At 42.4% G+C, this 14,885-nt stretch overlaps 2 protein-coding genes and 1 pseudogene across 3 annotated transcripts in view; 1 reads left to right on the top strand and 2 right to left on the bottom strand.

Annotated features, from left to right (window-relative positions):
* The first annotated feature begins 159 nt into the window (after positions 1–159).
* LOC103595864 lies at positions 160–5,406 on the top strand (annotated as a pseudogene).
* A 105-nt stretch (positions 5,407–5,511) lies between these two features.
* On the bottom strand, positions 5,512–7,384 carry RBM8A (RNA binding motif protein 8A). Of its 2 annotated transcripts, none has more exons than XM_008579387.1 (6): positions 7,256–7,384; positions 6,814–6,873; positions 6,605–6,679; positions 6,282–6,418; positions 5,833–5,969; positions 5,512–5,721 (listed from the first exon to the last, which is right to left on the bottom strand). In XM_008579387.1, the coding sequence occupies exons 1-6, from the start codon at positions 7,320–7,322 to the stop codon at positions 5,676–5,678; spliced, it is 522 nt and encodes a 173-aa protein (XP_008577609.1). In that variant the 5' UTR covers positions 7,323–7,384; the 3' UTR covers positions 5,512–5,675. The 2 variants fall into 2 exon arrangements, with proteins under 2 accessions (XP_008577609.1, XP_008577608.1); XM_008579386.1 differs by having other exon boundaries at positions 6,605–6,682; positions 7,256–7,383.
* A 5,567-nt stretch (positions 7,385–12,951) lies between these two features.
* LIX1L (Lix1 homolog (chicken) like) overlaps positions 12,952–14,885 on the bottom strand; it is a 19,100-nt gene continuing 17,166 nt past the window's right edge. Inside the window, exons 5-7 of the mRNA XM_008579383.1 lie at positions 13,987–14,082; positions 13,671–13,748; positions 12,952–13,325 (exon numbers count right to left, since the gene is read on the bottom strand). Of these exons, the coding sequence (XP_008577605.1) occupies positions 13,083–13,325; positions 13,671–13,748; positions 13,987–14,082 (417 nt within the window). The 3' untranslated portion in view covers positions 12,952–13,082. The remainder of the gene's footprint in view (positions 13,326–13,670; positions 13,749–13,986; positions 14,083–14,885) is intronic.

Genomic DNA, 14,885 nt, shown 5'->3' with positions numbered 1-14,885 from the left:
ATGACCTCTTCCAAAATGGAGTCTCCAGAGACAGAGGCTTTAGTGGACGAAATTCGCAGTAACCAGCTCCAGATCCTGAAAAGGAAGGCGAAGGATCGGTCACCGAAGCTAACCGCTTCATACCCACACTTCCTCCTCACCCTTCCCTTCCAATCCACCATGTCTTTAGGCAATAGCACCCTTTGGGGGTCAGCAGCGGGAGAGGAGGTCTGAGCGGGGTCAGGAGTGGAGGTAGAAGACTCGGAGCTGCATACCTTTTTAGCTGCAGCCAAGGTCCTAGTGGGAGTGACCACTGTGCTGTTTGTTTCTTCAGCTGGAGGGAACCTGGCCGTGCTGTGGTCAGTGACACGGCCACAACCCAGCCAGCTCCGTCCCCCTCTAGTCCGGCGACTTTTCGCCCATTTAGCAGCTGCTGACTTACTGGTCACTTTTGTGGTTATCCCCCTAGATGCCACCTAGAATATCACTGTTCAATGGTTGGCCGGGGAAATTGCATGTCGGACACTGATGTTCCTCAAACTAATGGCCATGTATGCTGCTGCTTTCCTGCCTGTGGTCCTTGGGCTCGATCGCCAGGCAGCAGTACTCAATCCCCTTGAACCACGCTCAGGTGGAAGGAAACTACTGGGGGCGGCCTGGGGACTTCGTTTCCTGCTTGCTTTGCCTCAGATGAGTGACTTGTTGGTATTCAGGGATGGGCTGGTCAGGGATTTGGGTACACAGCATAAACTTTGGGAGTCAAAAGGTGTGCTTGGTCACCATCATCCATTCCCAGGGAAGGAGCCTCTGATATCTCTTCTGCAAGTTAAGATCATTTGCATGTTAACTTACATCTGTTAAGAGCCTATCTTTTAAAAGCAGTACCCTATAACTGCCTCTTCCTTCAAATTTCCTTCACTATGCTTGGCTTTCACTTCTTTGCATCCTCTCAGTCCCCCCTCCTTCAGGAGACTGGTGCAGAAAAACTCTAGGGCAAGGACACTTCTTTGCATCCTCTCAGTCCCCCCTCCTTCAGGAGACTGGTGCAGAAAAACTCTAGGGAGGGGGGGAAGACATATACAGGGGTAAAGAGTGAAGTCAGGTTCTTTGGGTAAAACTTTTGTTACACTCACTCATATATTCAAAAAATAATGTGCACCATGTCCAGATACAGTCAAATACTAAGGGATAGACCAAGAAAGTCCTGCCTTCAAGAAACGTATACTTGGTAGAGCATGGTGCTGATAACACCAAGGCCAAGGGTTTGGATCCTTGTACAGGCCAGCTGCCAAAAAAAAAAAAAAAAAAAAAAAATGTATACAATAGTGCAGGAGACAAACAAATTAGGCAGTGTCCAGTCAAGTGTTATGCTAAAGGTAAGGACTTAAAAGAACAATGAGGGGTGTCTGACCCACTCTTGCAGTCTGGGAAAGCTTTCTAGAGGTATTAAAATTTGATTCTTGAAAGACAGGTGTTAGACATGTTAAAACAGGAGAAATACTGGGGAGAACTAAGGGTGATTGCTGCTAAAGTTGAGGACTAGAAAATAGTGAGTAATGAGCCAGTAGGGGAAGGAAGGGCCAGATCATAAATATTTGTACTTTATCCTGAGGGCAGTGGAGAGACACTAAAGTATTCTGGCTTTATTGTGGAATGAGTGTTAAAACTGGAAACAAGGGAGCATCTGAACTTGAGTACCAGGTTAATCAAATCTCAGTAATGAAAAGGAGCTAGAAAGCTAGGGGAAAAAAGCTAAATATAAAGCAGTTACTTCAAAACAAAAACCACCATGACCATTATTGTTGGGCAGCGGGGAGCAAGACAGAGAAGCATCTTTGAAGCTATAGGATTAGAATTATGTCTGGAAGGAAGTCAACAGAGTCTATGATTTTAGTCTCTGGAATAATGCATTATAGTCAGGTAAGATTTGATCCTTAAATCCTCAAACATTAGAAATTTTATAAAAAGGTGGTCTGACTATAGTTCTAAGGACAAAAAAAGACCATTGCTTCCAACAATATGTTGCTAACAGGACCTCCACCATCCCAAGCATTAAAAAGAAACCTAGGGCTGGTTGGTTAGCTCAGTTGGTTAGAGCATGATGTTGTAGCACCAAGGTCAAGGGTTCTGATCCCTGACTGGCCAGCTGCTAAAAAAATAAAAAAAATAAAAAAGACTATTGCCACAATGCAATAGGAATTACAGTTGGACTTGTTTATATGAAGCAAATTTTAGATGTGGACTGGAATTAGAAGACTGTTTTTGTTGCATTGTTTTTGTTACTCTGCTTTTTTTCTGAGTCTAGGCTCTACCACTAACTAGTTAATTAAATGACTTTAGCTAAGTCACTTGAAATCTGTGGGCCACAAGATGGTGGAATAGGAGATGAATTTCATGCTTTCTTACAACCCAACAATCTGACAATAATTGCAACCTCTATTTGTTTCTATAGAAAACTAGTTGTGAGATGTGTGACACATGCAAAAGGTGGTATATTTTTGGTTCCAAATTAGTATCCTTTTGGATAAGTTCTGCATTGCCCATATGCTGTATTTAAAATATTAGTGTTAATTAAAAAATGGTTTTATAGTGTGATATTAGTGTATCAGGAGTATTAGGGTAGTTAAAAATTACTTGTTTTTATGGGCTCAAGTTTCCAAGTTATCAGTAGTTGATAGGAAGGTTTCTACTATAGGTAGTAAACTGAATAAAAAATAGAGGAGAAAGGAGTGGTAGAAGGCTATGGACCAAACTGTAAGTCGAGGAGCTCTATATTTATACTCCTTCTCACAATTCTCATGTACTTCTAGGCATAGCGCCAGAAACAAACAAACAAAAAACAAAACAAAAAGCCCCACCCAGAAATATATGGATGCAAGACAGAGGGATGAAAGACCACTCCCCATGTAGCCCAGAACAGCCTAATCATAACTCTATGCAGTTCATAAAATTCTATGTCTTTGGCTGATACTATTCACCTTGCCTAAAATTAAAGTCCTCCATGCTTGCTGAAATCACTTTCCTAAATGCTTTATAGCTAGGAATCTGATACCTATTGATCTTACCTTTTATCAAACTAATACTGACTTAGTCTATGTTACTGGAATCAAGGCACTCTAACCCTGCAGCTCGAAAATGAAAAGTACACTTTACTGATTAAATTTAAAAACCAGCAACTTACCAAAAAGGGGGAAGGGCAACCAAGAGCATTTGGAAAATATTAAATTTTATTATTTAACAATTGTTTTACCATTATAGTAATTGTACATAAGCCTACTAAAGGTCACTTCAGAGTGGCTGTAAAATGGCCTGAAACTTTAGCAGCACCCATTTTATACAAGATTTCTTTTTCAACAGAATTTATCACAGACAAACCAGGAAAATCATTTCAGCTAAAAATGTGGGTGAGGGGGTAGAAATAGCATCCTTTTATAAAGTGCGATACTAGAACAGTACTTAAGAAGGCAGGATTCTTTCAAGTTCCAAGATTTAACAAACTTAATGTTCAGTGCCATATTTAAGCATAAGGGGAAGATTGACACTTTCAAGATGCATTTCTAACCTTTTTTAAATGGCACCATGAATGAACCTTTAGCCAACACTGCACTGTTCCACATGGAATTATGGATGAATTGGGAGAAGATAGAATTCGGTGGGTAGGTTGGGGGAACCATTTCTAATAGTCCTAAATTCCACTTCAGCTGTTCCTGTTCCATACTGTCCAACTACCTGGCCCAGTCCCCTTCACTCAGTGTGTCACCAAAGGCAGCTTCAAGGCTCGATGGCAAGAAACCACCTATAACCTCTTCACCTTCTGCTGCCTTTTTTGCTGCCGCTGACTGCCATGGCCATCTGCTACAGCCGCATTGTCCTCAGTGTGTCCAGTCCCCAGACAAGGAAGGGGAGCCATGGTGAGACTCCAAATCCCAGTCCTTAATCCTTATCCCCAGAACTGTTGCTTCTAGCATCATTTAATTACCTACCTACCTGGTAGTTATCTGTCAATCACTAAATCAAAGTTAAGATACTAACCATACCTCTAGCTCCTGATGCTAGAAATCATTTTATTGAATGCCTTCAATTCTAAACAGCCTCTAGCTAAATAGAGTTACCTGGGCAAGGACTAGTTAGAAAGGTGATCAATATTCTCCTTTATTCTTGAACACCATCAAGTCTTAATGTAGATTTGGTGGCTTCATATAACACAGCATCTCAATCAAAACATTTTCTCGGGCTGGCTCATGGCTCACTTGGGAGAGTGTAGTGCTGATAACATCCAGGCCACAGGTTCGGATCCCTATATAGGGATGGCAGGTTAGCTCACTTGGGAGAATGTGGTGCTGACAACACCAAATCAAGGGTTAAGATCCCCTTACCAGTCGTCTTTCATTAAAAAAAAAATTTTTTCCTCCAATGTTTGTCATAATCCCTGGGGGGAGGGGAATTATATAGTCCCAGGCTGGGAAGAGGAAGAGGGTTTGCAATATTCTCCTCCTTATAGAGGGAGAGTTCCATCTCGCTATCTCTGCCTTCCATCAGTCCATCCTATACTCACTTCAGAAGCTGAGTGGTTGGGCCGGCCCGGTGGTGCACTGGAGAGTGCGCCGCTTGGGAGCGCGGCGGTGTTCCCACCAAGGGTTTGGATCCCATGTGGAGACCGGTTCCCGCTCACTGGCTGAGCGCGGTGCGGGCGCAACACCGAGGGTTGCGATCCCGTTGCCGCTCCCTGGTACGGGCGCAACACCGAGGGTTGCGATCCCATTACCGGTCAGTAAAAAAAGACAAAAAGGAGAAAAAAAAAAAAAAGAAGCTGAGTGGTTCTCAACTTGAGCATATTTTCTAAACTCCCAGTCCCTGCCGGTGAATTTGCTCTCTGCCGCTCCTCAGACAATCACCCCCATGTTCGTCTTCAGGCCCTGTGATTGGCCCTGCTTGTCTTGCTGACCTTCGTTCTCTGCTGGATACCGTATTACCTACTGGGTCTGTGGTATTGGTTCTCTCCCACCATGCTAACTGAAGTCTCTCCCAGTCTCAGCCACATCCTTTTCCTTTTTGGCCTCCTCAATTCTCCTTTGGATCCTCTCCTCTACGGGGCCTTCACCCTTGGCTGCCGAAGGGGGCACCAAGAACTTAGTATAGACTCCTCCAGGGAAGAAGGGTCTGACAGAATGCCCCGACAAGAGATTCAAGCCCTCAGAAAGCTGGACATACAAACAGATGTGACATCAAGAAGGGCAGGAGAAACAAAAGAGACATTCCTATAACATCCATTTGCTCACAACAGGGTATATAGAAACAGATTATCTCAAATACCATAAGAATATCTCACCTCTACCCCTACACTCTTAGCTTCCAAGAAAAAGAAATACTGAGCAGTGTCTCTACTTTAACCATACCTGACAATTGAGACTATATCTAATGTAGAAACTCACTCAGTCCCTGGGAGAAGTATATTCACAATGGCCTATACCACCTTATCGTAAATGGGGCTTCACAGCTTTCGATGTTAGAACAAGAAAGTAATTTTAAATGTAGAAAACAAAATGAAACATTTATTCATAACTCAAAAGAAACACTTAGTAGATAGGGTAAGAGATTAAATATAAACACAGCCAGCTGCACCCCAGCCCTATTTCTCCAAGGCCGCATGGTCAAATGGAAACCTTGGAGAGAACACCTGAATAACAGAGAACTTCTTAACGACGTCTCCGGTCCGGACTCCTACTGCGTCTTCGGCCACCTCTAGGAAAAAAGAAAGAGGAGGGCAGCCCGTCAGAGGAACATAATACAATGTGCTTGTTCTGTTTCACCCATATTCCCTTTACCAAGATAGTGGTACCCTCTCCACTTTACCTCCTCTTGCCTTTTGGCGGACCTCGAACAAAACACCAGTCCACACTGATCGGCTGTCCCATCAAATCCTGACCATTGAGTCCCTCCATAGCAGCTTGGGCCTCCTTGTACGTTTCATACTCAACTAGAGTATACCCCTGGGGCAAGTGAAAAGACAGATATCAAAACCCTCCTATTTCACCAAGCATCACTGAATATCTTTTTCCTCAAATCTAAGCTCATAATAAATATAAAAACCTATAAACTTTAAGCAATGAATGTACATCATATACTGATTGTATATACAATGTGTCTGTTTCTTTCTTTCTCTTTGCTATGTCTAACAATCAATTTCCAATGTTATTTTATTTCAACTTTGTTCTTGGCCAACGACAGCAAACATGGGAAAACTACCAATGCTGTATAAGGGTCATAGGGGAAGAGAGACAATGAAGTGTCACTTAGGATACCTTCAGGTATCCTGTACGCCTGTCCAGATTGAGGTGAATGTTTTTTATTTCCCCATATTCTGCGAATTTGTCGTGAATGTCTTCTTCAGTGGCTTCTTCATGGACTCCTGTGACAAAAAGAATCCAGCCTTCAACAGCTATTGGGGAAAGAAAAGAGGTTGTATGAGCACACGAGAGGAAAACTTCAAGCAGAATCTCAGGAGTAAAGTGAATGTGGACTCCAGAGACTAGTTAAGTTATCCCTGATCTCATTCCTACGCGGTTTAATTGTATTGGTCTCTAACTGCCTACAGACACTGATCCCCAGTTTCCGTTTTACTTACACCGTTGTGGTCCGGGTTCATCGCCATCCTGCTCCACGCTGTCATAATCCTCACGCATCCGCGCTCGGGACCCCTCTTCTATAAAGGACATACACGAGATCACCAAAGACTCCTCCTTTCTCCCACTGTTCCCCCTGAGTCAGGTGTGGACTCCAAAACTCGTAGATCCCGCCCTACTAAACCACTCTAACCCATTTTCCGACACTCACCAGAGCCAAAGCCGCGGCCCTTTCGTTTCTTCGCTTTTTCTTTCAATTTGTGGATGCTCTCTGGAGCCCCAGAAGAGAAAAGAATGAGTAACAAAGGTAAGCGTCATTTATAACACTTGTCTTTCGCCCGTGAAACTGTGTTTTTGGCAGCTGGCCTGTACGGGAATCCGAACCCTTGATCTTGGTGTTGTAACACCGCACTCTGACCAACTGAGCTAATAGGCCACTCCCCATGATACCATCTGAAAGGGGACCCCACCACGTCCAGTCTCAGTCCCTTCCCGGTCCCGCCCCCATTCCTCCCAAATGGGGCGGAGTCTCTAATCCAACCCAGACCCGGTTCACTGGCTCCCATCCTTCCTGTCGGGAAGAAAGGAGATATTCTATTATACCCTTCTCTCGCACCTTCCCCGCTTCCCGCAGCCGCCTCCACTGTCCTCACCGTCCCCATCCTCATCCATGGCGAAATCCTCGCCCCCAGCCTCGTGAAGATCCAGCACATCCGCCATCTTGCCTTCCTTCGAGCTCTCTTCTGTGCCACTCAGTCTCTAGGCACCTCGGGAAACTGTCGCAGAGGGGAAAGGTCGCCAATCAAGCTGACCAATCAAAGGCAACTCTAAGTTCCGCCCTGAGCGCGATAAAATCACGCAAATGGAGGCGGGCCCATTTCCGGAAAGATGCCGGAAGCGTTCGTGTGGCCATCTTGAGCAGGTCGCGAGCGGAATGCCGCTGCGTTGGGAGGGACAAACTAGTAGGGTAGGCGGAGTTAGTGGCTTCCTCTTAACTATGGTAGCTGATGAAAAATACAATTAACAGTAAAGCGCGGCCTGATTTCTTTATTAGGAAATTGCTTTTCGTCTCCTTTCACACCAAACTAGGAGATGGAATTTGAAGAAAGTTTTTCTCTCCAAACTTCCCGTCCTGTACCCTGTACCGGACGCATCCCAATCTGTGATAGAAACATTTTATTCTATAAACGATGCTGGTTCTCAAAGCTACTTCTGGAACGTACTGCAGCACCAAATTTCTCTCTTAAGGAAACAGATGTGGTTGCCGTTGAAATATGATTGGTGAGACAAATATCAACTTTTTTTTTTTTTAAGATAAAATTCCCCAACTCTCCCTACCACCTTTGAGAATTAAAAAAAGTCATGGTCTTGAAATAGGTGCCTTAGCTTTTTCTGAAGATGGCACAGGTATTTCACATTTAAAAATCTAGGAGTTAGGGGCCAGCCCGGTGGCGCACTAGGTAGAGGGCGGCGCTCCCGCGGAGGGTTCGGATCCCATATAGAGACCGGTCCGCTCGCTGGTTGAGCGCAGTGCCGACGCGACACCAGGGGTTGCGATACCGTTACCGGTCACGAAAAAAGACAAAAAGGAAAAAAAAAAAATCTAGGAGTTGGGGCATGTTACCCCCCAATTGCCCCCGAATTCTGGAATCCTAATATGTCTTCAACAATAGTGGACTGAGGATTCAGTTATTTATTTATTTATTAATCAAACAGTTATGAATGGCTATATGTATGTCTAATGTTAGAGGAAGTGCTGGCAATACAAGGACAAATAATTGTATTATAACACTCACTTTATAATTACACTATGAAAGTGATAATTGCTATCATAAAGTGCTATGGCAGCACAGAGAAAGTTTCTAGGACTAGGAGTCCTTCACATTTTAACTGGGCCTTTGAGGCTGAGTAGTTTTCCAGGCAAAGCAGTAGTATTAAGACTAGGAGACAAATCCATTCTCCACAGCAGGTAATGTGATCTTTTTAGAAATTATTTTGTTACCTCCCTATAAAGCCCTTCCTTTTTTTTACACTTAGAATAAAATTCAAACTCACACAGCCTGCGCTACCTACATCTCCAACTTCTTCAACCACCATTCTTCCTCCTCACCCATTAAGTTCTTCCTACACTTTCCCTCAACTATGGTGTGCTCTTTTCTCACATTAGGGCTTTTGCAACTTTCTGTTCCTGATGCTCTTCCATCAGCTCTTCACATGGCTAGTTCATTCTCATCCTTTAGGTCTCAATACTACTTTCACCCTAAGGGGTCTTCTCTACCCTCCTTTCGTTCAGTTTATTTTCTTCATAGAACTTAAATTGGAATCTTTAATAACCTTGTTTACTTTCTAACATGTTTATTGTCTGTTTTTCCCATTAGAATGTAATCATTATAGCAGAAATGCTTATTTACAACTCTATCCCCAAAGTTTAGCCCAGTGCCATAGTAGATATTTGATAAATACTTATGGAATGAATAAATATCAGAATGGCAAGAAATTCTGTATGCCTAATGCTATGTGATTGAGAAATGAAGCTGGAAAATATAGTTAGGGTCAAATTGCCATGCTAAGGATTTTAGAATTTATCCTGTAGGCAAGAAATTTCTCTACTTCTAACATTTGAAAACAGCCATCATACTATTTTTTGCTTAATATTTTTCCTTAAATAGACTGACTTTTTAAACATAAATTTACACTAAAAGGAAATTTTAATATCACTACCATAAATGAAAAACTAATATTTTTCCACCACAAATTCAGATAAGAGCATAACTATTAAAAATAAAAATGTTTGGGCCGGCCCGTGGCTCACTCGGTAGAGTGCGGTGCTGAAAACACCAAGGCCATGGGTTCGGATCCCATATAGGGATGGCCGGTTTGCTCACTGGGTGAGTGTGGTGCTGACAGCACCAAGTCAAGGGTTAAGATCCCCTTACCGGTCATCTTTTTTAAAAAAAATAAAATAAAATAAAAATGTTTGCCCATATACCACCTGAAACTCATCTCAAGTAATGCCAGGGGTTTACATATAAAACTTTGGGAAATGCTGCTAATGGTAAAGATAGCTAAGTAATGGTTTAAGCAAGGGAGTGGCACAGTCATAAGTATTTTAGAAAGAAATATGAAAGTAGTATGGAGGATATTAAGAATGGAGGGAAAGGCCAGTTAGGAACCTATTGCAGTTGTCCAGTCCAGAGATGAGAAAGGATTGAACTAAGGCAGTAAATATGCACAGAAAGAGATTAGGAAGTTTATATAGGAGGTAGATTCAACAGTAAGTGGACAATGACAGGGAAGAGTTGAGGTTTCTGGCTTAGGTAATAGAGTAGATAATAATTCCAGTAACAGATCTAGGGAGTCAAAAGGATCAAGTATGGAGAAATGGGTTTTATTTTGGGTATGTGAGTTCAAAGTGCTTCTGTCATGTTCAGGTGGTGATGTCCAGTATGTGGAAATATAGATGTAAAAGCTCAAAACAGGTTGGGGTGGAAGAGATAGATCTAAGAATCATGTGTATAGTGTTTAAGCCATCATAGTGGGTGAGAATGCCAGTGGGAATGGGTAGAACCTGAGGAGAAAGGACCAAGGACAAAACGCAGGCTCCTTAAATGTTTAGAGAAGGGGAGACAGGCTGCCTTTCCAATCAGTGCAATCTTATTTCTACCACCCAAAAATACTAATAAATTCTTTTTTAGTCTCAGTAAAATAACGAGGGCATTTTAGAGCTCCTCTGATGTGGGTCTGAAGAAAGAGTCAGTCGGACTTACTAGATCAAAATCTATTTTTAATTGTGTAAAATTGTACATATAAAATACATAGAAAGTGCTAAAAAGATAAGTAAAACCTTTGACACCAAAAGTAGATGGATCAGGGAATAATTTTTCTCAAGTTATTTTGGATCTTACTGGTTGGTATTTGAGAGAAATAATAAATCCGGGAGTTGCAAGGACAATTCTTCTCACAACTTACACCCCTTAACATTCCCAGAGAAAGGAACATAAGAGAAACTGGAGGATTTATGATTTCTGGGTTATAAATATCAATAAAAACAGATAGATGCACCTATTATTTAACGTAGGAGGATCTTCTCTAGCCTTAGATTTGCTTCATGACATACAAAAGTGGAGCTTGGAGAATTCAAGGAAGCCCCTTTCAAGCACTAATACAATTGTAGCTTGATTCTTTACCTCTGATCCCATATATGTACTGATCACTAAGATGATTCCAAAAGCAAGAAAGCTGCCTTTCATCTTGCCCCTCTATAATCCAAAAGTGCAAATTGTGGCCTGTTTCCTAATTTATTTCTAAAAGCAAACTCTGTATAATCATTAAATGGAAAGTCCTATTGCTGGAGCATTAAACTTCCCAAGCTCAGTTTAGAAAGTACACTGAGCAGTAATATAGTATAAAGGAGATCACAGAAACAAGAGAAAAATATATCTTAGACCAACAAAAAATTCTCCAAAAGGAGAATGCTTTAGCTATACTCCAGATCATTTCTCTCTTATTTCACCCAGGAGAGAGGTGAGGGAGGATTGCTAGGCAGGCAGGCCATGGCTAGCTCTGGGCTTTAGTATCCTTCAGTCCTCCTGCTTCACCTTATGTAAAGCCCCTACTAATGCTAAGTTCAATTTCTTCGTCTGTGATCTAAGGGGATTGGACTAGCAGACTGAGGTCCTTTCTCCACCAGACCTACAGTTCATTCTTAAGATAACTCCAGGCCCCACCCTTGTACCTACGATCTTTACATTACTGGGCTGAATCCCAACTAAAATTCACTGATTCTTTTTTTTTTTTGCCTTACCATTCACTTACGATTTTAGTTTTTGAGTAAAATTGGCATCATCTCTAGATCATGGCCATCCACCCCAGAAGTGGGGTTCTTGGGCCAAGTCTACATCTGCAGATCATTTTCATGGCTCTTTGAATACCTATTCAAGAATTGATATGTGGGGCCGGCCCGGTGGCGCACTGCTACAGTGCGCCGCTTGAGAGCGCGGCGGTGCTCCCGCCAAGGGTTCGGATCCTACATACAGACCGGTTCCTGCTCACTGGCTGAGCGAGGTGTGGGAGCAACACCAAGGGTTGCGATCCCGTTGCCGGTCCCGGTCCGGTATGGGCACGACACTGAGGGTTGCGATCCATTGCCGGACACGAAAAAAGACAAAAAGGAAAAAGAAAAAACACAAATAGCTCATCACTGATTCTTTTTTCCCTCCTACAGTCTCCCAAGGTTCCAATTGGAAAGTGCCATAGTCTCATCTAATTTTCCTGATCACCTTAAGCCCAATGTGGAGGAAGAGGAAAGAAAAGAGAGAAAACAAATGAGAATCTAAGGTACATACATTTAAGATGGTAAATAGCAGCAACTTAGTGGAAGTGAGAGGAACATAGCCTTCACTCACCAAATAGGACAGTGCTTCCAAAGAGCAAAATGATGGCAGGAGGGGGAGGAGGGAAATATGTTTTACCTTATACATTTTACCTTCTGCCAATCTCTGTAGACAGGAAGGTCTAAATATAGGGTTTAATTAAGCTGGATGAGCAGGAGAGAAGTGAAAAGAGAATATTGAAAAATAATCAGTTTCAGTTCTAACTCTCGTACTGTAGAGTACTTCCAGAAAACTGGACTACTGGTATGAAATAGATATGCCCCAGAAGCAACTTAGGTAGTAAACCCCCATAAATTGTGTTTATAATTCCTCTTCTATTCCTGGGAAGTTTCTCAGGAGTGATTTAAAAATTAGAAACCTAGGGCCGGCCTGTGGCTCACTTGGGAGAGTGTGGTGCTGATAACACCAAGGCCATGGGTTCGGATTCCTATATAGGGATGGCCAGTTTGCTCACTTGGGAGAGCGTGGTGCTGTCAACACCAAGTCAAGGGTTAAGATCCCCTTACTAGTCATCTTAAAAAAATAATAATAAAAAAAATAAGAAACCAGATTTCCACTTCATTCTGAATAATACGGTAGAGAAGCCTTAAAACAAAATAGCAGAGAAGGAGTAATGTAGCAGTGGGGAGGGGAGGGGTACCAAGCAGGTCCAGCTCAAGATAAACCAAAGCCAAAGGCTTCATACTCATACTCTGTTTGAGTCCAAGAGAAAGCAGGAATGAGGTTGAGAAAGGGGCACATAGTCCTTATTCAGGCTGTTATTTTAAGAAGGAGACATTGAACAGTTGGTCAGTCATGTGCTATTGAAATGACTACATAGAGTTAATCTAGAAGTTTAACAACAAAGCTTCAAAGATAGCCTGTTCTTTCTTATAGAATACAGCCATTTCAAATGGAACTACACCTAAAAACTAGAAGTGAGAAAAGGGATCTCTTAGCAAATAGGAATCCAGGTGTAGAATCTATACATATATATATTTCTCAAAGTATAAAACTGAGAAAATATGTACAGAAATCATCCTAAGTCTTAGAAATGAGACATACAAAAAAGGGCCTGGAGAGGATGGGGGAGTATGTAGGTGGATGCCTAGCAGTTAGAAGAATGCATATTGCCCAACTGCCCAGCAGCCAGCATGAGAATATCTTTCTTCTCCTTGTGGAAGCGCAGCTCCTTGCCTGCCAGCCGGGCTTCATCCAGCTCTCGCTCAGTGGAGGCCAGCTCTCTAGACAATGCCCCAGGTACACTCTGCTCCCGGCTCACCCAGTCCAAGGCCATTTGGTGGCGAATATCATCATCCAGGGCCCGGTGCGAATAATGAGCCAACACCTCCTAGTTGGGGAGAGGAATGTGAAGATCACTGAGGCAGTAAAGGTTCATATCATAACATATTGACCCAACCGGGACTAGAAACTCTTAGCCTCAGAGTCCTAATTGAAGTCAGCACCTAAGTCCTCCAAGGAGATTCTTAAGGGAAACTTCCTGGTGGAGAAAACAAGACAAGCAAAGGAATCACAGTTAAGAATTAAACAGGAAAGATTATAGGAGTGAAGAGGGCACTTAAGTGAGGCTTTCAATATTCACAACCTGATAACAATAGGCCTGCTTATTTCGAACATAGCAGCCGCCACAAAATAGTCCTTCTGCCAGACTCACCCCACCCATAAGATCTCTTACCTGCCGAGAGCACTGCCTTTCCCTCATTGCCTTAAGGCTTCCATTCCAGTGCAGCAGTTGAAAAACTGTCATCAATTCCTGGGGGAAGAAGATATGAAGTACCACGGCAGTGATTTTTATATTGGGAGGTTATATCAGAATTACATGGTGACATACTCTTGGGGGAAGGAAGGTATTTATATTTTGAAAAATATTCAACCTTCTTTCCCTTTCTTTTTCAGTATCAATGATTTAAGGATTAGTAGGCAGCAATACATATATGCAAGCTGACCTTGCATATATGTTATTAGAGCCAGAGAAGTAGGTGAAACAGTACCTGGAACTCCAACATTGATTTGCCCTTGTTGGATTCCAACATGAATCGGAAGGCACCAATCCCTGTATTTGGGTTGTCAGCTTCCTCCCTATTGCCCTGGTAACAGAGGAAAGGAAAAGACAAATAATTTTCAATCAGGATTATCATCTTGAGCAGCACTGTCCAATAGAAATATAATGTGAGCCACATATTTAATTTTAAAATTTCTAGCCACCACATTCAAGTAAAAATAAGCAAGTAAAATTAATTTTAATAGTATATTTTATTTAACTCAACATATTCAAAATATTCTTTTTCAACTATGATCAGTATGAACATTATTAACGAAATAGTATTTTACATTACTTTTCTTGTACTAAGTTTTTGTAATCTGGTGTCCATTTTATATTTTCAGCACATATCAAGCCACACTACCCACATTTCAAGTGCACCATAGTTATGCGGCTAGTGGCTATTCTGTTGATCAGCACAGATCCACAGGACTCCAAGGTCATCACACAATTTAACTTGGATGATAAGGAAAAGTCAATCTGATTTTCCCTGTTTTACAAAGGGGAAACACTGAGGCATGGAGAAGTGTTTAGGCAAAATAAGAGTGAGTCTGGCCTACAGGGTTGGAGTAACCTAGAGGACAATGGAGCAATGGATTTGAAAGGGAAATAGTAGGAGCCATAAGCATGGGAAATTCTGGGTAGCAGTTTGGCCTTTTGGACATTTGCCTAATGTATCTTCTATTAGTCCTACCCCTGCAGAGTCATGTAACCAAGACACATTGTCCTACCTTCAAGCTTAGTGTGTGTAAAAAACAACACAGTATATGGGCTGGCCCGGTGGCGCACTGCTACAGTGCGCCGCTTGGGAAGCGCAGTGGCGCTCCCGCCGAGGGTTCGGATCCCACA

The sequence above is a fragment of the Galeopterus variegatus genome, unplaced genomic scaffold (genome assembly GCF_000696425.1).
Source record: "Galeopterus variegatus unplaced genomic scaffold, G_variegatus-3.0.2 Scaffold1873, whole genome shotgun sequence".
Taxonomy (NCBI): domain Eukaryota; kingdom Metazoa; phylum Chordata; class Mammalia; order Dermoptera; family Cynocephalidae; genus Galeopterus; species Galeopterus variegatus.
The sequence above is the reverse complement of the archived record's forward strand: the minus strand, read 5'-3'. Positions and strand labels throughout refer to the sequence as shown.